This window comes from Megalobrama amblycephala, linkage group LG6 (assembly GCF_018812025.1).
Source record: "Megalobrama amblycephala isolate DHTTF-2021 linkage group LG6, ASM1881202v1, whole genome shotgun sequence".
Lineage (NCBI taxonomy): Eukaryota > Metazoa > Chordata > Actinopteri > Cypriniformes > Xenocyprididae > Megalobrama > Megalobrama amblycephala.
The window spans coordinates 33,965,299-33,991,882 of NC_063049.1; the positions used below are offsets into that span (position 1 = coordinate 33,965,299).

At 37.3% G+C, this 26,584-nt stretch overlaps 1 protein-coding gene across 1 annotated transcript in view; it reads right to left on the reverse strand.

Annotated features, from left to right (window-relative positions):
* Positions 1–26,584, reverse strand: part of man1a2 (mannosidase, alpha, class 1A, member 2) — a 110,646-nt gene that overhangs the window by 67,113 nt on the left and 16,949 nt on the right. Inside the window, exon 4 of the mRNA XM_048194248.1 lies at positions 19,730–19,988. Within this exon, the coding sequence (XP_048050205.1) occupies positions 19,730–19,988 (259 nt within the window). The remainder of the gene's footprint in view (positions 1–19,729; positions 19,989–26,584) is intronic.

Consider the following 26,584-nt stretch of genomic DNA (forward strand, 5'->3'; position numbering starts at 1 on the left):
TAATGGCACTTTTCCACTGCATGGTAAGGCTCGTTACAGCTCACTTTAAATAGTACCACCTCGGTTGAGGTTTCAAGCTGTGCTGTACCGATTACAAAATGTGACGTGTAAACACTGCAGATCACCGATTGGTCAGAAAGAATCGTCACTACCAGCGTCATTGGATTTGAGACACAAGACACCAAACCAAAAGGCAGTAGAGGTGGCACTATAATGATAAGTCTATAATCCCACCCACTTTGAAGCAGTACTAAACTCAAGTGGAAAAGCAAAGTAGCCAAAGTGAAGCGAGCCGAGCCGTAGCGTGCCAAGTCGTACCACACAGTGGAAAAGCACCATAAGGTACTGTATAACTTGAGAAGACTTGGAGCATATAACAAGAATTATGAACCAATTTTATCATGATATTTTAGTGTCTTTGTCTTTTTTGGAGCATAATGGATGTGGCTGCTAACTCGTATGGAAAACAGTGGTCAATATTCTTTAAAAAAAAAAAAGGGTTTTGAACTGTACTGTAGGCCTAAATAATAAAGTTTTTGAATGAACTATTACTTTATTTTTCAAATCATTTCAAAATGTAAAAAATATAACCCTATAATTTGGGTAAATTAGGTTTCAAAAAAGGTAATCTTGCTTTTTCACATATAAAAACAAGACAAAGCAACATTAGGTCCAAGAAACATTAAAGGTGCCCTAGACTCAAAAATTGAATTTACCTCGGCATAGTTAAATAACAAGAGTTCAGTACATGGAAATGACATACAGTGAGTCTCAAACTCCATTGTTTCCTCCTTCTTATATAAATCTCATTTGTTTAAAAGACCTCAGAAGAACAGGCGAATCTCAACATAACACCGACTGTTACGTAACAGTCGGGGTGTACGCCCCCAATATTTGCATATGCCAGCCCATGTTCCCAACATTATGAAAGGCATTAGACAAGGGCAGCCAGTATTAACATCTGGATCTGTGCACAGCTGAATCAACAGACTAGGTAAGCAAGCAAGGACAATAGCAAAAAATGGCAGCAATAATAACTGACATGATTCATGATAACATGATATTTTTAGTGATATTTGTAAATTGTCTTTCTAAATGTTTCATTAGCATGTTGCTAATGTACTGTTAAATGTGGTTAAAGTTACCATCGTTTATTACTGTATTCACGGAGACAAGAGAGCTGTCGCTATTTTCATTTTTAAACACTTGCAGTCTGTATAATGCATAAACACAACTTCATTCTTTATAAATCTCTCTAACAGTGTAGCATTAGCCGTTAGCCACGGAGCATAGCCTCAAACTCATTCAGAATCAATGTAAACATCAAAATAAACACTGTACTTACGCGATTAGACATGCTGCATGACGAACACTTTGTAAAGATCCATTTTGAGGGTTATATTAGCTGTGTGAACTTTTTTATGCTGTTTAAGTGCGAGCGCGAGCTCTTGGGGCGTGGAGCACGAGATTTAAAGGGCCACACACCCTGAATCAGCTCATTTCTAATTATGCCCCAAAATAGGCAGTTAAAAAAATGAATTAAAAAAAATCTGGTGGAGTGGGTGGAGAAGAGTGCCAGGAGTGATTTGTAATAGAAGGGTACCTGCAAGTGTGAAAAGGGAAAGTTTACAAGACAGTAGTGAGGCCAGCTTTATTGCATGGCTTGGAGGTGGTGGCACTGACAAAAAGACAGGTGGCAGAGTTGGAGGTGGCAGAGTTGGAGATGCTGCGATTTTCGTTGGGAGAAATGAGGACGGACAGGATTAGAAATGAGCATTTTAGCGGGACAGCACAGGTAGGAGAGTTTAGAGACAAAGTGAGAGAGGCAAGACTGAGATGGTTTGGTCATATGCAGAGGAGGGATGCGGGTATGCCAGGAGAAGATGGAGCCGCAGGGTAGGAGTAGAAGAGGAAGACCAAAGAGGAGGTTAATGGATGTGGTGATGGAGGACATGCGGGTAGTTGGTGTGGAGGAGGAAGATGCAGAGGACAGAGCAAAATGGAGACGGATGATCCGTTGTGGTGACCCCTAATCAGGAGAAGCTGAAAAACAATTTTTTTTGTAGCTTCAACCTCAAAGGAAATAACATGAATACACAACAGAAAGGGACAAGAAAGAACGAGAGAGAAACAAATAAGTAGTCTAATAAAACACGACAGCGCTTCAGTTATTTAAATTTTAGAAAGGCATTATGACCTTTCATTCACTACTCCACAGTATTCCTCCATGGACTGTGTGTTCATTCAGTGTGTCACATCCAGTGCTGAAAGACTGTAGTTCATCAGGTTTCTGAAAAATGAGGTTCCTGTAAATGAAGGCTGCGCCGTATCACTGCGTTTGAAAGTGTGTTTAGTCTTAATTAAAGTCCTAAATGAGCACCAGTTTCAGCAGTCTGCACGCAATGACTAAGCGTGCGGACTCATGCAGATTGCCTGTGCTGTGGCAAACACTTAGTAAACACAGAAAAAAAACTGTTTGGAAGTCTCATGTGACAACCCTAAAATTAAAACACAAAAGCCCAAAATTAAGAAGTGAAATAGTTTGGATTCTAAACAGAAAATTGACAAAAGGCAAGTAGTTCTCAAAAACCAAGGCTCATTTGGACAATGAGACTTTCTCATCTACGCGCCTGTGCATTGCAATTTCCTAATGTTATGTTCTAAAAGCTATTTGTATTCATCAAGTGGTTCTGTAGTTTACTCTGTAAATTCAGTATTCGGTGCATCCGCACAAAGCGACTAATTGATTTACTGGATCGGTCCCTATGGATCAGCAGTCGTGTTCATATCAATTCCGGAGCAGACAGATACGATCATCTCCACCCTCCCATCAATCGAACACAGCACATTGTAGAGAGAACAAAGAGAGCGATAGATGAGCCTTGTCGGTGCTTTCTGCTCAACTGCTTGAGTGATGGGGCCGGCCTATTGTGCATTTCAATTACTATCCGGCTGCCAGCACACTTGTTTGAACAGTGATCAGTGCTCATATCAGCTCTGCAGGTGGATTGGTTATGCCCGTCAGGCCCTGCCTTCAGACTCCATGAGAGTCATAGAGTAAAACAAATTAGATTGTATGTTCTCAAAAACGTAAGTGGTTACAATGCATCACCCTCTTTCCCGAGGGCACCGTCACCTTTCTTGGAGCCATTCGTTGCTTTCAAGCGCTCTAATATGATTTTTCTTCTCATTATCATTGGCCTTTTATTTTTGGAGTGCATGATTGCCAGGGAGTAACAAAAGCACTTGGGCATGTTACAAGGGGTATGCTGATGGTTTTTCCACTGCACACTGGGATTGAAGCGTGAGAGGGAGATCCTTTTAGAGCACATCACACTGTCTGGAAGAATTCCTAGAGCAAAGACAAAGCCAACGCTGGAGCAAAGGGTGGAGAGAGAGAGAGAGAGAGACAAAAGAAAGACTAATAGGCTTCCAAAGAAAGTCAGAAAAATGAGAAAACAATGGGAACAATAGGAGGAAAAAGGAAACAAGAGACAAGGCAGACAAACATTCGGTAGAAAGAGGTGAGTGGGAGAATCGTCGTTTCAGCATGGATGAGCTTACTCTTAGGCCACTAATCGCTCTAGTGCCTTTAGTGCAGTATATGAATGTGCAAACTATATATTTATAAAATTGACTCTTTCGTGAACTGCCTGAATGTTTAGTTGACTAATCTGTCTTAAAGGGATAGTTCACCCAAAAAATAAAATTCTCTCATCATTTATACATCCTCGTGTCGTTCCAAACCCGTATGACTTACTTTGTTCTGTGGAACAATCAATCAAGAGTCAATGTTTTCAATCTTATTTTGTGTTCCATAGAAGAAAGTAAGTCATATACCGTGGATAGAACGAAATCAAACAATTGGTTCCCCACATGAGGTGAGTTTACAAGGTGGGCACAGAAACTTACATGCTTGGAGGTCACATACGGATTAAAAAAAAACCTGCTCCAAACTAGGTGTGTTACAATATACTGGTATTGACGATAACTGAAATAAAAAAAAAAAAGAAATATTGATATTGTTTTAATACTACACAACACATACAATATTATCATAAATAATCCAGAGCCAGTGTCATCTGATTGACACTCCAGCATAAAAAGTAGGGTTGTTCCGATTCTGATACTAGTATCGGAAATACTACTGATACCAGAAAAAATTCTAGCATCGGTATCGGCGAGTAATTAAACTCATGTACCGATCCGATACCATTTTCTTAAACAATATCTAGTTGTGCCCGCTATCTTTGCTTAACGCAGCAAATCGGAAATCAATTCTTCTTCGCGGCTCAGGAAGTTGTGCTGCGTTGCCATAAGCAACCACTGTTTTAGAGCAGCGAAGAAGTGAAAAACAGGGTTATTTATTAGAAATAAAACTAAATAAGATGCTAAACTAATTAATTTAAAGTGAATCTGAAGCCTCCCTTTCTCATTCGGCAGTTTCCATTTTCGAGAGGAATGCTAAACTATTAGGCTGTTTTTTATGTAAGCTTTGTACTTCACTCGCATTATCGACAACATCCTTCACATAACAGCACAGTTAGGCGGTGGTCACGGGACGGCAGATTGTTTTACAGAATTGAATTGAGCAGTGTAAAGTTTTATATGTTTGGTTGATTGTATTTTATTTTAATATTTAACAACTGCGATATCAAGTAAGCAATGCAAGAATTTGTGTGCACGCGCATGAGGTGCCGGCGCGACCACTGGAACGTTTTTTCCTAAACTGTACTCCGTAATTTATGGTTTATGGTCGGAATTTAAAAGCCAGACATAATTCATACATTTGCAAAAGACATTTAAATAACGAAAACAAGCAGAATGTCTGTTTCCTTTCCTAGATTTGTTGGAATGCGACACAATGAACCACTTTCGGTTTGTTAATCTGTAGACCTAATTATATGGTGAAATATTTTGCGTAGCCTATAGGCCTAAATATTCCCTTTTATTGTATATGTGTTATGTTAGCCTATAGTTTTATTCTGAACCGCTGCATGTGCGTGATGTGGCGTTGTGTGAACTCATGTTCTACATATCCTGTAATTTTCGCTGGTTTCAAAACGCACAACAAGCTGCATATTAGCGTACTTGACATTCATTTTCACTTAAATGTAGGCCTAATGCTTGACTGTTGGTGACATATCATCGGAAAAACTTGCCATTGTGACTAACCTATGATGACTATGATGAGCGTGTCAGCGCGTGAGCTCACTGTAGAGCCTGAGCGCGGGCATTTCATTCGTTGGATGCCTCAGCGTCACATTTGCATAGGCTGTACTATTTGAATTCGTGATTGGTTAACTGCCAAATCAAAATATTAAATAGAACGAAAAAATAACGTTATTAACCGGTTAATGGCCATTTCAAATGAGCGTTTCTGTTCAAAACGATTAAATTTGATTCAGTTTCCGTTTCCATTCCGGTCAAAACTTCGTTCGTTTCCGGTTTTCGTTTTCATTCCTTGAACCGGTTCAGAGCTCTGCACCCAGGTATCGGATCAGTACTCGGTATCGGCCGATACCCTAAGCTCAGGTATCGGAATCGGTATCGGGAATGTAAAAGGGGTATCGGAACATCTCTAATAAAAAGGTAGAGGTACTGCACCATACTGATGGCTGACACCAGTTTTAAATCAGAAAAAAAAATAAGATGACAACAACACAGTGTGTAGCTAATCACGTCGAAGGATATGACAGACGAAAGTGAGACTCTCTACTCACAATCAAATAAAGATCGCTCACCAATGTGGGAGTGTTTTGGATTCAATAAAAAAGACGGAGAGTTAGAGACCCCAGTCTGCATGAAGAACCAATCGTCAGTCAGTTTTTTTTAAGCTTTTGTACAAATTATGGTTACAAACCCTCTTTCTGCCTCTCTATACTCGTATTTTGGGTATGATTCAATTCACAAAATAAAGATAAATTTGACTAATAGCATTCTTTTCTTTTTTTTTTTTTTTTAATTTCTATAGATATCATAATATCATTATTGTAAATTCTTTTGGCCATGATAATCATGTGAAATATGGGTATGGTGTCAGGTATGGGAGGGGGTCTAAGGTTTTAAGGACAGTGTCTTAAAGGACAAAAAGTTGGGAATGACTGTTCTAAAAAATGCATAGGAGTCACTACTGTGTGCATTGTTCCTAATGAAAAATCTAATAATCATTGCTGAGGACGGTAAAGTTTCACCTGGTCAGCTAATTACTGCGGAGCTTGAAAATACAGCATTCAGAACAAGCAGTGCGCACACGCACACACACACACACAAAAATGCCCTCCACAGTTTCCTCTAGGGGGAGCTGCATTAATTAGCATTAACCCCCACCAGGCACATGCAATTCATTCATAGATCACTCTTTGCTCTACAGCAAACCAACCGAGACGAGCAACTGTGAAAATCTGCAGCGAGGTCAAATAAGAACTGCCGCTCTGAAAGTATCAGGCAACAGAGCTGCAATTACCAGTTGCCCCCGGTGAAGGCCTGAGTTCCTGTGATTGATTTAGACTCCTCCCATTTTGCCACAGAGCTGCAGTTTGAAGTTATGGAGCTATAATGTGCCCACCCGGACAGACAGAATCCTATCTAACAGAGTCTCCCTGGAGTAAATGTGACGACGCAATAGAAGCCAGACAAGATGCTAAATTGACTTTAAGAGCATTCTGACACTGAACGACTCAGGACAGTTCGTTTTGGAGACAGCTTTTAAACATCACACGCAGACATTACTGCGCTACCTTCTGACATGTCAAATATAACCCATCATTCAACTAATTCAGATATATTGGGCCTTCAATTGCTGTTCACACATCTTGTTAGAAAGAGCCTCTCTCTCCATTGTCAAGATTTTGTAAAGTTTAATAAGAGCCAGGTCTTATTAGTCACAGGTGTGAATGAAATACACTGATGTTCTGGTCATTTCACATTTAATATGACCTTTGATGTTGTGTTAAATAGATGATTAACAGGCTTAGTTAAAAGATGAACACTAGGAGAAAGGCCCAGGAGTTTATAAGGATCAGCTCCCATGGTCTCTGTCACAAGTTGCTTCCTCAAGTGTCAAATACAAATATAAACCGGTGCAAAGCATCCATCATTCCAGACGCTATCTATTTGGTAAATGAGACAATGCCATTTCCATCCTAGCCAAGAACCTAAAAACAGTAATATTGTGAAATATTACTAGGATTCACAAAACCCATCCACATATTTCATATTTCACCTCAAAAAAAGAAAGAAAAAAGACTATTGTTTTGAGTTAATTATGTCTGTTTTTTTTTGCATTGTCAATTTATTTAATAAATACTGAATTCTCCAAATTCGCATTAACCCTTGAAAACAGTGAATACAGTAATATTGTGAAATATTATTAGAATTTAAAATAACTTTTCTATTTGAATACATTTTAAATGTGATGGCAAAGCTAAATTTTCAGTAGGCATTACTCTAGTTGTCAGTGTCAACATGATCCTTCAGAAATCATTTTAATATGCTAAAAAATTTCTTTTAATCATCAATGCTGAAAATAGTTGTTTTGCTTATAGGGTTAGTTCACCCAAAAATGAAAATTCTGTCATTAATTACTTACCCTTAGTTGTTCCAAACCCGTAAGACTTTCGTTCATCTTCAGAATGCATATAAAGATCTTTTTAATGAAATCTGAGAGCTGTCCTTCCACTGACAGCCTATGCAACTACCAATTTCAAGCCCCAGAAAGGTAGTAAAGAAAGTACAGACATCATAAAAGTAATCCATGTGACTCCAGTGGTTTAACCTCAATTTTATGAGGCGGAGCAAATGCTTTGTTTGCACACACACAAAAAATACATGATTTACCACTTTATTTACAAAACAGTTGTGGTAGTTGTGTAGACTGTCAATGGAGGGGCAGAAATCTTCATTTGTGCTCCGAAGATAAACAAAAGTCTTACGGGTTTGGAATGACATGAGAGAATAATTGATGACAGAATTTTCATTTTTGGGTATGCTAAAGCTTTAATATAATACAATACAATAAGATTTGTGCCATCTATGATATATATATATTTTTTTTTTCCAGGATTCTTTGATGAGTAGAAAATTCCAAAGAAGAGCATTCACACGAAACAGAAGTTTTCTGTAACAATGCAAAGGTCTGTTTCCTGCCACGTTTGATAATTTTAAATGACATTCCTTTTGCATCCCTCATTTATCTTGCTTATCTTGAAGGATGGATCCTTTGTGTAACCTTCAAGTCTTCCAATCACCCAAAATCCTTTGCACACATTTAAATTCACAAAAATAGAATTGGTGGAAAATGAGTAGGCACTGAAGTCATCTAATTTCATTATGTAATGCAAGACAAAAAATTATTTTAGAGATGAAGACATTATGTTTTCTTTTGTTTTGTTGTAAATTAATCACATAATGCTAAACTGTCCATTATGTAAATCAATGGGAGACCACAGACAGCTGTCATTCACTGTACTGCATTAATAAAAAAGCCAGACATTATGAAGATTTTAATAAAACGTTTCTTCTCTTAATTTTTAATAGCATTTTCAGAAACCTTTATGATGCAGCCATGCAGATTTACTAAACCATCTCATTCTTAATGCTGAGAAGGAGTCTATCAGAAGGACTGGTCTAGGAAGGAAGGAGCCTCGCTAAAATGTAGCCTTCTAATTGAGACACTTCCAAGCAGGTGTGTTGGAGCAGATTGGGGCTAAACGAGGTCCTCCAGGAGCAGGACTGGACACACCTCATGGGGTTATATTGTACTGTATTGTGTCGTATTTTATTGTATCATTTCACATTCCAACATCTACTTTTACTACAATACAATATGATAAAATGAGTGAAATAAAAGAATACTAGAGTTGTCAAAAGTACTGACTTCGGTTCTGAAATTTTAAAAATATGATGCTTTGAGCACTGTTGAGCGGATTCGTAAACACCTCTGATTGGCTCATCGGATATGTCTGTGATTGGCTTCAATGATCAACGCTTCAAAACCGTTGTAAATAGTCAATGACACTCTTCACAGTGCTTCCGAGCGCTTACACAGATTCACACGGGAGCATTTGAAAGCAAATGCCTGCTTTCAAACGCTCCTGCTCCCTCTTTCAAAATGATTTCAAATTCAAACACTTCTGTGCATTGATAATTGTAGCCAATCACAGACATATCCGATGCGCCGTCAAAAAACGATGGCCAATCAGAGGTGTTTACGAATAAGCTCAACAGCGCTCAAAGCCTCACATTTTTAAAATTTCAGTACCAATTGGTACCGAAGTCGGTACTTTTGAAAACGGTAAAGAATACAATAGGACACAATATGACAACAAAACAATATGATAAATTATAACTTATACTGTACTGTCAAGTCTTATCCTGTTGTACTGTATTTGTTGATTTCACTTATTGCATATTTTCAAATACAGGCCCAATTAATTCCCTCAGTGACCTTGACTGCTGCGTATGGTCTCAACTTCTCCCCATCTCATCTTCACGACATATGCACAGCCATGAACCTGCCCTCTGATGCTCTTCGGGTCTCAGCACCCTGCAGGGTAAATGCTCACACTGCCAACAATACTAACAGTAACAGAGCAGCACAGAGCTCCAGATTCTCACAGCAACATGCCACAAACACAACACAAGTCAGATAATTGGCCTGGCGGCTAGTAGATGAGCTTTGACATATTACAAGGTGGATGCGGGTAATGAGAGTTCAAGTTCAGTTCACAAACTCCAGGTCCCGCTCCCCTTGACCAGCATAGCCAAAGAAATCATAAAATAAACATTTAATCTATGATAGTTCTAAATTCTGTCATCATTTACCCTCATGTTGATCCAAAAACATATTTTGAAGAATGCTGGTAAGCAAACATTTTTTGTTGCCCATTGACTTCCATTGTATGGAGAGGGGGGAGGGGAGACATTTTTCAAATATCTTCTTCATTTTCCAAAAAAAAAAAAAAAAAAAAAAAAAAAAAAAAAAGTCATACAGGTTTGGAATGACATGAAGGTGATTAAATGATGACAAAAATTTGTTCATATAGTTCATTTTTGGGTGAACTATATACTAAGAAGTTCCCACTTTCACAGTAACAAAATCAATCCTTCACAGTGAAATCTGTACAGTAATCCATAAAGTTCACATAGTCCATCACACTAAACATCAAGAGTAAGCATGTCAGCCATGTCAGTGACTGTCACTGATTGTTTCAAGCCCTGCGGCCACCATCAGAACAAGCAAAAGCAATGAGCAAAAACACACTAAGATGGTGAGAAGACTAGGGCTGGGTATCGAGTTTGATACTTTTTAGGCACCGGCCGAATTGCCTCAATACCATCAAGTATCAAAAAATGTCTTGTCGTTCGGTACCAAATTTCCATACCTTAAGGGGTTAATCTCGTCAACGTCAGTAAGCCATTAAGCAAACATAGGGCTTGAATTTTGGCACGGGATGCCGGTATTGCTATTATTTTTACTCATTCTCGCAAATTTCGTGCTTATAAAGCAGGAAATTCCCACAAATTAATCCAAACAGATGATCAACAGTAATGTGATGAGTAATTCTTTCTGTGAGACATAGTTTCACAAATAGCGAGTGATTCTCTCCCTTTCAAAATGCACAAATGGCTTCACATAATCTTTCAAAATGAAATTGAGGCCCTAATGCAGCATGCCAAGGAAAACCAAAGTTTTTTGAGGTGATGTAATCTTGTTAAAAGGGTTTCATAAAACCTGTATCGAAAAAAAGTATCATTCAGGAACTGGTAACAAAAAATTTTTCAGCCCTAGAGAAGAGCCACAAACAGAGAGAGAGTCCATTATCCCTGTAATGGCTGAGTGCTGTGGAGGAAGGAACTGAGGAGCTTGTGTTGAGGGCCCCTTGGACAAATCAATATGACTGTAAGCTTATCACTGAGTTAATGTAGAGGGAGTATTATAAGTAATTACATTCAGAGAATTGTCAAAATGAGACTTCTGCAAGTGTGTGGAGAAGGGTTTATGAAAAGATTATAAAAAGCACTGCTCTGGGATGATAAATCCATTTAAAATCCAGAAGATTGAACAAAACAGGCACTCTGAAAACTCAAATACATACAAAGAGAACAAGTGAGACACACAAAGAGCTAGAGTGAAGGAGAGCCAGTTTCACACCAAGCAAAAGCAGCACAAATTTCTTTCTCCACCCATATTAACAGGTATTCACACTGCCTGTGTAAGCAGAAGCATACATGTGAGTAGAATTTCAGTCTATTTTTGTTCCACATAGCTTGTTGAACTCATACTTCAGTTTAACAGTCGACAGATATAGATTTTTTGAAGGTCAATGCCACTATCTTAGAAAGCAGAGTGGCCAATGGCTAATGTAAAGCTGATATATATGATATCACACTATTTAATTTAAAGACATTAAATAACATATGCTCCAATAAAATGTTATTTATTTTAGATATTTACTAAACCGGGACTGGTCACAGACATGAAGACGTACCTTTAATTTCATCAGTTTTCAGTAAAAACCCCCACAGTCATCATGTTTTCAGGCCATTTCAAGTTTGATTTTGACATGACAAAGCAGTGATATCTAATTGACAGTTGTTTACTTTTTAATTAGTCTTCCATTAACGCCATTATTGTCTTCATTCAGGGAGTTTCCATGAGAATGCGCAAGAAAACAAGAGGCGGGATTTATCGCACTAAACGATCATATCCAATCATAGCTCGATGGAAGCATTGCCTCCTCTCACGTGACTTTCCCCCATTCATTCAATTACACTTTGTCACATTTTGTAATATTTGCATTGTTTTATTTTTGTAATATTGATTATTTTCTCATCCAGTTTTTGTTTTGTTTTTGGGGAGGCACTGCCCAAAAACAAACTCCCCTGATTCTAAGTTTGATTAATGAACATAAATTTAGATCTAATAGATTTCATGATGATTACATTTGCAATAATTCTTAATATCACACTGTTGATAACTATTTTATAAATTACAGATGGTATTAAAGTGTAATAATCCAACAATTGCTTTCCTGTAGAGAAGCAGCTGTATTACACTGCAGAAAAGTATGATAGCAGAATGCAAGTTTTTTTTTTTTTTTGCTTAGTATGAAACAGATCTGAGATTCAAGCTACAATATCAGGATCTATCATATAAACTCCTTTAATACACACACACACACACACACACACACACGCAAGAGCAAACCCTGACAGGCACTATTAACAATGTACACAGCTAACTTCTCTTCCTTCTTATCTTTCTTCTCTGAGCTTTAGAAACAGCAGCTAATCCACAAAGATGAATTCAGCGCTTTCATTTAATCAGACAAATCAAGAGAGGTGAGCTAATGTAGCAAAGGAGAGAGCGAGACATTGTGGGAGCGTCTTATCCTGTCAGCTTTCGTCCCTTCATCAGGCTAATCAAAGCTAGCACTGTGCTAATTCAAAAACAGTTCAGTGAATCACAAAACACATACAAAAACAGCTCAGAGGGCAGATTTGTAGTTACTTTGCATGAAACCATGCTGAAATACAACAGCTAGACGGTTTGGGCACATATCAATCTGGTTACACTAACTATTTTGTGTGTTCTGTATGTGTGAGGTAAAGCTAGCATGTTAACATTATGTATAAATGAGGTCAATGTAGTTCTTTAATATGTGTGAGGTAAATCAAGTGAGTGTTGTCATGTTTTGTTGTATGAAGTAAATATATTGTGTAAACATTGTGAGGTAAATCCAGCATGTTTAAACTGTGCATTTATGAGAGGCAAGAACGTTAACATTTAGTATTTGTATAAAGTAAATCTGGTGTATTAGCATTTAAGTGTGTAATAAATCTAGTTTTAGCATTTTGTGTGACACCATGTCCTAACCAGACATGAAGCAATAAGATTCCAGTGACAAGCAATTTGTCTGTCCACACCAGACAAGGCTACATGGTGCACCAAAATCAAACACAAATTACAGCCAATCAGAAGAGACTGTGGGTGAGCGCTCTCTGCAAGCACTCTCACTCATAACAAAATGCATAAGCAAATAATACAATTCATAAAAATGAAATCATTTTAACATTATTCAAAACATATTGCATGACCGATACACTCTTTGTCATCTAATACACTTTTACACAGTTCAGTTTGAATGTTCTTGTTTCCTTTAAGTTACTTTCAACATCTGAGATAAATGCATGATGTCTTCCATTATGGCTATTAAAGTCATGCAAAAATAATATTCTGAAGTCAAATTAATAATATTCAAAACACAAAAGTATCTGAGATCATCACTGCACTTTCAACAGTGACACTGCAGAAACAAAAAACATTTAAACCATGGGCTCCCTTGTTTGATGCAGGGTATCGCCGCGGCTGGTCAGGACAAGCACTCAGATTAACATGGAAAAAAACCCATCCATCCATCCATCCGTATGAATTTGTATGACCATGGTAATGTTAAGTTCCTCAACAAACCGTCCATACCGGCGTGATGAATACGATCCTCAACTGGATGGAACTGAAATAAATACTTTTGTTGCGATCCTTTCAGACTTATGATAGCAACCTGATTCTTAACAAAGCACTGTACGCCAGAGGAGAACTGGCCCCCCGACTAAGCCTGGTTTCTCCCAAGGTTTTTTTCTCCATTTTTAACACCTATTTGCCACTTGTTTGCCACCTGATGTCACCTGTTGGAGTTTGGGTTCCTTGCCGCTGTCGCCTTTGGCTTGCTTAGTTGGGGACACTTGACATTCGACTTGACATTTGATATTCAACAGTATTCTTGACATTTATTCAACGGTGCTTTGATCTGCCTGCATTGACACTCTTCTTTAAGAGCTGCTGTGCAGCCAAAATTATGTACCAGTTATCAATGTAAAGCTGCTTTGACACAATCTGCATTGTAAAAAGCGCTATATAAATAAAGGTGACTTGACTTGACTTGAGAGTCGATTTTTCGTGAGAAGTGTCATCAGCAGCCAGACTATTCACTAACTTTGAGAAAGTAGAGTGGCCGCCATTAATGCAAAATGAAGGCAATGGCAAAGGTGTGTTTAGGAAAATGGAGAGATGCTTTTGACGTAACAAAGTGCATTTAAATGAAGGTAGGCCACACACACACAGATCCAGAGAGTAAAAAGAGGGTTAAGGCCCCAAAGTGAGCAGCAGATGGCCCCGCTGCGAGTAGTCTGCTGAGAGATGTTAGGATGCTAAATTTCATCCTGCAGAGTATTCATACAAATGTATGTGTCTGTAAGGAAGAAAAAAAGGAACGGTTGGCTCATATCTTTTGATAAATGGCAGATGTCTCCGCTATAACTTGAATAGCACTAAAGGATGCCCCCGCCTAAAGAAGCTGATGCTGCCTAACCATCTCCTCAGTATAGTGAACGCTATGGGTGTAGAAATTAATCATTTCTACGATGCATTGCAATGCAGACGTGGACGATTCTGCATCGATGCAGCAATAGACCATAATCGATTATGGCCTACTGACGTTTCTTTAATGTCATTCGTCGCATACGCGCTCCTCACACTAGCGTAAATTGGTGGATGGAGGCGACACACAAAAGCGAGTAATAAAAAATGCACCCACTATTTTAACATTTACAGTGTGCGAGCACGCAAGTGTGTGTGTGAGCATTATTCTAACTTAAGTATACTTGACATTTTCATGCCCTTTTAGTATTTACTAGTGTTTATTAGTTCTAAACGCTCCTGTCGTATGCTGTGCTAAGACTTAAGTTTTGTTTGATGTGTACTTTCTTGGAGCAGATAAAATGAGCAGATAAAAATGACGTCAAAGAAACGTCAGTAGGCCTAATCAATTATGGTCTATATTGCCACATCGATGCAGAATCGCCCACGTCCCCATTGCAATGCATCGTAGAAATGATTAATTATAACACCCCTAGCATTCATTATACTGTGGAGGCAGCATAGTCAACTTCTTTAGGTGGGGGCATCCCTAGTGCTATGTACGTGATACATCGTGGAATCGAATCGTTGACATGATAATCGTAATTGAATGGAATCGTGAGACCAGTGACGATCCACACCCCTAATGAATGGGCCAATAGATAGAAATGCACCTTTTATATGGATTATATAAGCAGAGAGTAGTTCTTTTAAATAAACCAATTCATATTGAAAAGTAGATATTTCAGGCTTTCTGTAGATACAGTACAGTCCAAAAGTTTGGAACCACTAAGATTTTTAATGTTTTTAAAAGAAGTTTCGTCTGCTCACCAAGGCTACATTTATTTAATTAAAAATACAGTAAAAAACAGTAATATTATGAAATATTATTACAATTTAAAATAACTGTGTACTATTTAAATATATTTGACAAAGTAATTTATTCCTGTGATGCAAAGCTGAATTTTCAGCATCATTACTCCAGTCTTCAGTGTCACATGATCCTTCAGAAATCATTCTAATATGCTGATTTGCTGCTCAATAAACATTTATGATTATTTTCAATGTTGAAAACAGTTGTGTACTTTTTTTTTTTCAGGATTCCTTGATGAATAGAAAGTTCAAAAGAACAGCATTTATCTGAAATACAATGCTTCTGTAGCATTATACACTACCGTTCAAAAGTTTGGGGTCAGTAAGAATTTTTATTTGTATTTTTTTGAAAAGAAATTAAAGAAATGAATGCTTTTATTCAGCAAGGATGCATTAAATCAATCAAAAGTGGCAGTAAAGACATTTATAATGTTACAAAAGATTAGATTTCAGATAAACACTGTTCTTTTGAACTTTCTATTCATCAAATAATCCTGAAAAAAAATATTGTACACAAGTATTTTGTACAATTGTACACATTAAATGTTTCTTGAGCAGCAGATCAGCATATTAGAATGATTTCTGAAGGATCATGTGACACTGAAGACTGGAGTAATGATGCTGAAAATTCAGCTTTGCCATCACAGGAATAAATTACTTTGTGAAATATATTCAAATAGAAAACAGTTATTTTAAATTGTAATAATATTTCACAATATTACTGTTTTTACTGTATTTTTAATTAAATAAATGTAGCCTTGGTGAGCAGACGAAACTTATTTTAAAAACATTAAAAATCTTAGTGGTTCCAAACTTTTGGACTGTACTGGACTGTACTATATTTCTCATGTCTGTGAGGCAAGTAGCCTACACGCTGAGTTTCCGTTCATTTTTGTGACGCGCTCCAGTTTAGGGAGACCGAGACAGCAGAAAGTGCATCCTATATGTTTTCTTTACTTTAAAACTTTAAAAATGTTTTCTTGTTATTGTGAGTTTGAGTTTTATTGTGAATGTTGTATTACTCTTAACTGTATGACCAAAAATGACTTGTTTTAAGTAGTTTACGCTTTTATCAGAAAAAAATGCTAGTGATCGCCCAGGGGCCACCATGTTTTGCAGTAAGAGCGCTATACTTCAGTTTCCACACTCTGCACAAACACTTGGATATGCGGCTAATAATAGCGCACATTTATCTAGTTAACATTAGAGCGAGCAGCTTTGTAAAGTTGCTACTATTTACATGTTTCAAATGATAAGCCATATTTGAGATCAATGGATGATAGGCGAACATTTGAATTTCCTGCCCAACTTACTGTAATTACCACAAGGAACCACCATTAACTATCTGTCTGAGTGATTTTGCCTCAAGGTCTTTTTTTTTTTGCGACTAACCAGCTTATACAATTTTGGTCAACTAAGCCTCTTCTAGTCTACTAATGATTAGTTGACTATTAGGGGGCAGCCCTACATTGCACATACAGTAAAGGCTCCACATTTCCGATCTAAAACACATTAACACACAGAGAGCAGATGGCAGCGACCTGCATTCCCTCATCCACATCATTCTGCAGACCTCTCATTATGGCTAATTATGGGCTTTTCTCATATTGTTTCTTGTTCCATGCATCACAAAGTTCAAACATTACCCTAACTAATCACAGGTAGTCATGTTTGTACTACTATACCTATTGACTTACTAACTTAGCATAGAGCTAAGAGCACAGAGCTTATTTTCTGCAATAATCCAAAAGCCAATGGAAAAATCCTAATAGGTTTTTGTTGAGGGAACCAGGGTGATGGTAGCTTTACAAAAAAAAAGGCCTACAAAAATAAGGCATCACTGCAGCACTCTATGGTGCACATTCACAGTGTAAAGGCCAATTCACACTGCACCAACAGATGCCAACCAACATGGACAGTCACCAGATTACGGTGCGTCACTTCTCAGACATTCCATGACGCAACAACAAGTGCCGACCAATGGCAACAGATGCAGACAGGGGTAACACACTGATCTTACAAAACCCAACGAAGTGTCTGTTGCCGTTGGTTGCCGTCTGTCACTGCAGTGTGAAATGGCCTTAAACTGTTTAAAACATTTTAATTATGTATGGTGTGGGTTGTGCCCCCCCAATATGTTTCACCATATGAACTAACGTGACCCACTGTGTTTCACTACACACCACAGAGAATCCTCACGCTCTTTGGATGCCACCCCTGCAGATATGGTAGTCATTTTTACCAGCGGAGACAATGGGAGAATCAGTACCTGTACGGTCGAAGAAGCAGAAAAGATCTGAAGACAGAAAGACCAACAAAGACAAAAACGAGCATAACATTGGTATGGCATGCATCCTTAGTAGAAACACCCAAGCGGCTTCTTTTTTGTTGGACAGGTAAGGGAATTAATTATTGTGTAGACCGATCTCAAACTCCCTAGTATCAGTATAATTTACATAAAGCTCAAAAACAATCATGCTGATTCACGCCGATAGTGGGCAGTGTGGCAGCATCTAACACCATTGTGGTATGGATACTAAAAGTACAAGAAAGTACAAGAAGAACAGCGATGCTAAAGCTAGCACCGGATCAGAATTTCATAACATTGGTTAAATCGGTTCCTTTCAAAACTATGTTTTTCAAAAGTACTTTCAAAAGTGTTAAAAGTGACTTTAAACTGGGATTTACGAAAGACTTTATCCCATGGTTAAACGCATGGTGAAAAGCTCTAAAGCAACAATCATCTCAGCTTTAAACTCAAGGACACTAATTACTCCTGGAACATAACCATCACCACCAACTACACACACTTATGTGGGGACAAAACGATCATTTTCCAAATTACTGAAACAAAAGAAAAACATTTATTTCAGGTTTAGGAGCTCATTAGAGACAAGTAGCAATTTGAAAGTGAAAATAATGGCATTTACTGCAAGCATTGCTGACTCATCATCTGCAGCCCACAGGCTGTTGAGCTTTATGTAAGAGGTCCTGAAGTGTCACCGCCAACTAAAACATTAAACATGATCAATACTAAAAGTCAACTAGATCTGAATATCATTTGTGTCCGCAGCACAAATATTGCAAGAAACACACACACACACACACACATACGAGTATGAGAACTGGAACAGTAATGCTTGTCTTAGCAAACAACACTAATAGACGTTTTCCAATCTGCTTCATTTAGGTACAGATCTTACACAGTAAGACAAAATTGTGTGGTACATCTGGAAGAACTAAAAGCAAAATCTGCATTACATCAGCAGTAGAAATCTGTCTGTTCCAGTCAAGCACAAATCAGCCAGTGGCTATTACTTTTTCAAAGATATTCTCATCCAAGACTGCAACCCATTTTGAAAAGCTGATAATTATACCTGTGGATAGCTCAGATTTAAAATGAAACAGATTAAACGGGCCCAAACTGTTCAATTTAAAAAGGAATGTGAAGTAATTAACTGAGAGAAAAAAAAAAACTGTTTCTGTTCATTTCTAAGAATGTTTGCAACTCCTATAGTTCTCTCTGAGTAGGGCTGCTAGACTATGACAAAAAAAAAAAAAAAAAAAAAAAAAAAAAAAAAATCACGATTGATTTGGTCAATACTGTAATCACAATTATTTAACACGATTATGAGTGGGCAGTATGACCAAAACCTTTTGAGAGTAATTTATTTCATGATAGCATGATTTATATATAATGAAGTAATTATTTTCCTGGAAAAATGGTTGCTATGATATCAAAATTTTAGATACCAGCGAAATTTCACAATTCTCGATACCAATTTCATTACCACAGTAGAATATTAGGCTAACTAATGCAAAAAGTCCTCAAACAATTATTGACAAGTTAAGAGTCATTAGTGCAAAAAAAGCTAACAACTAAAAATAGGACAAATACAATAAAAAAAATGTATAAATTAAAGACTGAAAAACTTAAAGCACCGTTTATCTAAGTATAGTATTCAGCAAAATAAATAGAATAATCAAACAAATAAAACAGCATAGTCTTCACTGTATGAATTTGTTTCCATCTTATTAAAGCTACAAAAGTCATTTAGTCAAGAGCAGTGAGTGATTTTCTCATTTTATTTTGTTGTGTTTGACTTACATTAATGACACAGAGGGCAGCAGGTATATTAGGCTGCTGTCACTTTAAGAGTTCTCTTTTGCGCTTTTAATAACCCTTTTTAATGTTCCGCAGTAGGCTGCATTTTATGAAAGTCACGTTACATGATTTTACTGATTTGCACGTTAAGTCTGTGTTATTAAGGATAAGCAAAAGCGCACCACTGTAAAGGAAAGGAATTTATCTTCATTATCATGTTTTCATAATATATGGAAGCCAAAATCGAAATCGATTTTGATTCGATAATCAATTCTTAGTGAACTTGCAAGCACACTATTCATTTTAAAGCATGTAAACACAAACTCCCATACCTCTCTGATTTTGTCCCTCTTTTCCTTGGTGTCAGGATCCCCTGGGTCACCATCATTGACCCCTACCAGTTTGGGCATGGGTACTGGAGGCAGTGGTTTGGGACCATCTTTCTTCTTCAGGTCCTCAGCTACCTTGGTCTTCTCTGTTTGGATCTCTGCCTTCAGCTCCTCTTTGGATTTGCGGAGCTTTTCCTTGGCTTCCTGCAGTGCCCGCTCATGATCTGCCCGGATCTTGTCACGAAGACTCTCTTCTTCCTCCCTGCAGGTACGCAACGAAACATATAAGAATTACTGTAATTACAATTTACTTGAACTAACATTTATATTTAAATTTATATAAAATGTATTTTATATAAATTAAAAAATATTATATAATTTATTAATTTTCATTAATTAATGTAAATATAAATCTATATATGTTATACATGTAACAATGTATACAATGTGTTATACTGCCTGTTTATAATTTTAAAGTTTAGGGTTGTGGCCCAATGTTAGACAGTCAGACTTGTAACCCGAAGGTTGCAGGTTCGATTCTCAATACCGACAGGAAAATGTAGGTAGGGGAGTGAATGAACAGCGTTCTCTTCCACCCTCAATTCTCATGACTCTTGAGCAAGGCACCTAACCCCCAACTGCTCCTTGGGTGCTGCAGCAAAAATGGCTGCCCACTGCTCCGGGTGTGTGTTCACTTCTCACGGACACTAATGTGTGTGCACTAACTTGGATGGGTTAAATGCAGAGGACTAATTCCGAATATGGGTTACCATATATGGCCATCATGCCACTTTATATGTATTCCACCCATAATACACACTAACAAACAGGAACAGGAAGCAAATCTCTTTTGTCTCTCCAACAAACCAACAAACAGCCCACATAAATATCTTAAGGTTTTGTTATCAATCTTCTAGGAAAAAATGGTAGAGATTTAACTGCAGTGAAAATATTTACAGACCTTTACACAGCTCATCAGCAAAGCTGAGAGAGACAATCTACTCTCAGGCATTTTTTTTCTACAAATGGAAAACAGAGCATCTAGACATCATCTTAAGTAATGCCGCTGAGCCTGTGCTGATGAATCTACAGCTCCATGGTAAAAGTTATATTCGTATGTTACAACCTTGCAGTCTGAATTGAAAGTGATGGGTTAAAAGGGATGGATACGAAGAAATAAAACGAAGACAATAAACAGACCTATCTGTTTTTCCAATTGTATTGTCTCTGCTGGCAGAAAACATAAAAACAAACAAAAGGCATACAAGTGACAGAACTGACTCTCTTAGCAATTCTGGTGTGCACCTGGTATGTATTGACATCAGAGTTCGCTTCGTTTGGATGATGTGAATGCCGTTTTTTGAACATGGGTGCACAGCTGCAAACATACCCAAGTCTGCATAAAAAAGGTGGTCTGGTGTAGAGGGCTGCATTGGGTTTGGGCTCCCGCAGGACCCGCGGGACCCAACGCAAATCTCGCGGGAGCGGGCGGTTTTACCTTTGCTGCGGCCGGGAGTGGGCGGTCAGAAAACTTTGCGGGAGACCCGCAGGAAACGGTGGGATTTGGCGTGTAATAGAAATGGAGTCAACAAATGAAGTTAAGAAGAAAATTAAATCGGCTCTTTACTTGACAAAAGCAAAGCAAAACAAGTCAGACAATTCTTAAAATTCGCGCGTTTTATTTTGAGCATTCTCGCATGATCTAGTGCACCGTCAGAGAGGGCATTCAGTGTTTGTGGGCGGATCATGGAAGAAAGACGCACAAGTCTGCGACCGCATTCAGTCAGCAATATACTTTTCCTTCATAGTAATATGGAGTAAGCAATGCAAGGCCCAGTGATCATTCGTTTGTTTAAGTAGGCTACGTTATTTTTATTTATTTATTAGTACTATTTATTTTCTTTGCAATAGCCTAAGCAAGGCATTCTATTTATTTTATTTATTTCGTTTTGTATTTAATTTGTTTAAAGTATATCTAGTATGTGTTTATTTAATAAGTTACAGTTATTTCGTATTGTGCTTTGGCTTATTTACTTAAACTGTTATTTAAACTGCTTTTTAGTTAATCGTTCGGTGAATGTGTATGCAGTAGCCTGCGTTTAAAAACTGAGGTGCCGCTAGTTGTGGTTTTGTTTTAACGGTTAATGTTTTACAACGCTAATAAAAAATAACCTAATGTTTTTTATCACGTGTGGTGCTTTGCGTTTAAATAAGATGAAGTAGCCGCAAAACCAATCATGTTTAAAGTCTGTTATTCTGGATGCTAACTTAAACTAATTTAGTCTGAGAGTATTTGTTTAGGCCTATTTTTTTACAAGCTCTGAGAGAAAGTCCGTGGGAGCGGACGGGAGTGGGCGGGAGTGGACACAAACATTGCGGGCACGGGCGGGAGTGGAACATGCGGGTTGCGAGAGCGGGTGGTCCTGGTCAGATATTCAGCGGAAGCGGGTGGGTGCGGGTTAAGGAAATCAGTCCCGCTTCATTTGAACAATGGTTGAGGTACGGTTCACTGCTGATTAGGGGTGTAACGATACTAAAACTAAATGTGACATGGTGATTTAAATGATGTTTGCGCTTTCACTTTGAAGAGTGAAAAGCTTCAGAAGATTATTTTTACGATGCCTTTATAACCTTTTTGGATCTTTTAACTTTTAAAGGAATGGGCTTTAAATGGAGGGACAAAAATCTCTAAGGTTTCGTAAAAATATCTTGAAGTTGAACAAAAATCTTATAGCTTTTGAAACAACAAACATTATTTTGGGTGAATTATACCTTATAAATACAGTAAGCTGAGTCTTGGATAAAACTAACTCTACCACAAATCATATAGTTTACATCAACGATACATATGGTCTCATTTTTTCAGATCAAGATCTCAATATAACGATGTATCATTACACCCCTACGATGAATGCAGTCATACTAAAAACAGCTAGATGTATGATTCGAAAAAACTGTTTGTATGCATGTTCTCCCTCACTTTCCTGACATGTATAACTCATTTAGGCTCGCCTTCAGCAGAAACGGACTCGTTTTTTTATAGAACATTTGCAGCTAGGGGTATAACGGTAAACAAAACTCACGGTTCGGTACGTACCTCGGTTTTGAAGTCACGGTTCGGTACGGTTTTCGGTACAGCCGGTAGGGAGAAAACAAAACATAAAATTGCTTTTTTTTTTAATTAAACAGTGGTTAACTGAACAAATTGTGTTTTTGTCTTTAAATATAATAAATTAAATTATAACTTAAAATTTCTTATGGATAAAAAAAATTATCTCTGCTAATGCTATAAACTATGTAGGGAGCCCTTACTTGAACATTATGCTACTATAATATTAAAGGTTAACAACTGAGCCCAAACTATTAGCCTAAATTCAATTGCTTTTTTTATATATATAAAATAATCAACACTCAAATAAAAAATTGTAGGCCTATGTAAACACGTAAGCTGCACCTAAGGCAGTTTTTGCATTAACTTCTAAATGTTTTTCCTCCATTTCTACACAGTGGCTGTCATTTTTACAACAGATTAATTTAAACGTACATTAAATAGCATAATCAGGACATCACTAAAAGGTTAAGTAAAATATAATGATTATATAGGCTAATAAACTGCAAATATTAAGCGAAAGTAGGGACGATTAATCGAAAGGTAAATCAAAACCGAAATTCAGAACCTCTAACCGACATAATTTTCCCATGTCGGTTATTTCAGTTTTTTAATCCCCCTTCAAAACATACTACCGCGTGTGTAGCCACATGACTCCGCCCCATCCAGTCAATGGTATGGAAGCAACATGGAGGTGAATGCCCAGCCAACACACAGAGACGGCACGCACAAGCGGTGAGCCTTGTGTCTTCACTAAACTTTGTCAGTTGTATTAATCGTAATCACGATTAATCGTTTGCAAAATAAAAGTCTGTGTTTACGTAATATATATGTGTGTGTTCTGTGTATAATAATTATGTATATATAAATACACATTCATGTATATATTTAAGAAGAGTGTTATATATAAAATATTTATATGTAATATAAAATATATATAAATATATATATTTATAATACATGCATATATTTCTAAACTGTATACCTGTATGTGTTTGTATTTATATATACATAATTATTATACACAGAACACACACATATTACGTAAACACAGACTTTTATTTTGCAAACGATTAAATCGCGATTAATCGTTGCAGCCCTAGTTATATGTGTTCTACGTTTTGGACGTAGAACACATACCAAGTAGCTTAGAAACATAAAAGTTATTATAGCATATATTTTCCTACTTTTGAATGAATTATTTACAAACCACAGCTTCACAATTAATAGAGAGACAGTATGACTAATTCACAAACGCAATCGCTCTCACTACGTACTGGTACTGTGCTAATTTATCTGTATCTGATTTACAACGAGCAGAAATCTGTAAGAAATGTTACAAACCATAGATAAAATAACTGCTGAAAGTGAGCTGTTATGTCAGATCACTCTTTCATTAGGAAAAAATACCCCACCTTTAATAGCCAAGCATATTTACAGTACAAACCTTGTAAGTGAACTATGAGGGCAAAAAATAAATAAATAAAATAAGCATTCATTAATCGGAATCAATGTAAAATGTTCAATTAATCGAGATTTTGATTTTAGGTCATAATCATCCAGCCAAGCGAAAGAGTTCATTTCTCTAGCGAACTAACAAACTTTGACACAGAATGGCTTTTCTGAGGTAAATACTACATGACATATTGTTTACAAGCTTTCATTGATGTCTTTCCACTGTTGAAACACTGATTGAGCGATAACAAGAAATATGATCGTTTCAGTAAGTTGTACTGTATCTTTCATCATACCTTCAGATGTTCTTTCATGTTTATTCTGTAACTAGTAGGCCTATTAAAGAGGAAGAGATGATCGCATTCACTCGCATTTTTCTCCACGCTGCCGGTTGAACTGATGTACTGCCTGTACAGTGATCTGTCACGCCGCATCAAATTGAGTCAAAACGGCATTTTTTGTTTAAATTTCATGATTTCGTGGACAGAATTTGAAGGATGGCACTTTGTTTCTTATCGAAAGTAACAAAACGCAGAGCATATTGCAATTATTGGTGGTTAATGGTGGTTAGGCTACAATGTTGCAAGCCCTGTACCGAAGTATGAAAGCACCCTTAATGAATCAGTCAGAAAGACTCAAGAATCATCTGTTTAGATCATTCTAAAGAACCTTTCACTGAATCAGAGTAGTTTTTGAATAAATATCTGACTAAATTAGCGAACTGAAAATCCATAATTCCATTTGTGTCTGACTTACAATGAACCATATGCACTTAAGACTCTGTGACTAAATGTACATGGTGTTATGAAAAAAAAGCCAGTAATTATGGTAATTTCGAATTCACAGAGTATTTTGTAATAAATGGAATTAAAATTGTATTAACAGAAACAATGTGTTACAACAATATTATTGTTTTGTTTAGTATGTATGTAGTTGAGAGCAATTATGGAGGTGGAGTGTGGGAGAATGCACAGGAGACTCATCATATAATACAAGCCACAGTGTAACATAACGCCACACAAACACACACAGAGACAGAAGAATAAGGGTGGAGACAGAGAAGATTTTTAGGTCTTGTGAATCAATGAAGCACACCAGACCAAAGAAAGAGCAGAAGGGGATTGTAAGGAAAAGAGGTCAGATGGATACAGTGACACAGACAGTGATATGCCGGGGAGACACAGGTTATCTCAGACTGGTTCCTTCATTGTTACGGCCTGGAAACGTTCGCCAGGTGACAGTGAGACTGGGTGGTGAAGACCGACAAAACATCTGCTAAACTATACTGGCTTCACATTCATTTGAATGCATTACTTACTATATAGTTTATTACTGAAAATTTTAGCCACTATTTTGCATTAGAGTGCTTAATTAGCTTAAGAAATATATGCAACGACACACTAGGTTGTCGCACCAGAGGATAAGAGCTGTAATTACAGTAAAGTATTACTGAGTGCTGATGTGCACATTTTTGAAGCGGGAGTTAAATGGCTAGTCTGCAAACAGGGATGTGCGCGAGTTGAAAAAATGTGGGCACTAATGGCTCCTTGCAAGGGACATGAGAGCAAAAGGCCTCGCTAATGACAGTAAACACCAATAACACTCTGCATTGCATTAGCGTACAGACATCTAAAGTCTATGGTAATGCTCCACTATAATGGATTCACCTACAAATCTCAGCCTGCAACCACTCGCCCCCTCTCACATTATTATTTTGGCTTTTTTTTTTTGCCTGTAGTCTCTCTCTCTCTTTCTCAAAGCTGCGTTATAGTCTAGGTGATTTCATGGAAGGCTCATAATGTCAAACATGCAATTAGGAGCATGTCAACATATGTTTGAATCAATTACCCCAACTGAGACAAAGTCAGTCCAGGGAAAATCAAAGTGTGGCTGTATTAACATGTTTAGTTAAATCCATTGCATACGCTACAACTTTCATGAGCAATTCCATTATTTCCAGGCATTATGTGAACCCACCTACATCACCCAACAAGCTCTAGGTGGAATATTCATTAGATAAGCTCCCTGTAAAAGAGTTAACATCAATAAACCTTAAAGAAACACCATTTTGACAAATTTAATCTATAATGAATAATGTATCCAAGTAATAAGACCATACATGAATACAGGGATTGTCGGAAAATGTTTGTCTAATTAAATGATGCGGGGGAAAAGAGGCATGAAGGCAATTTAACAGCCAGAAATCCTTATATAGTCTCTAGAAGGCTGTTCTAACAGGATGTTTTCACTTCTTTAGGATCTAAATACCTTCATATATATATATATATATATAT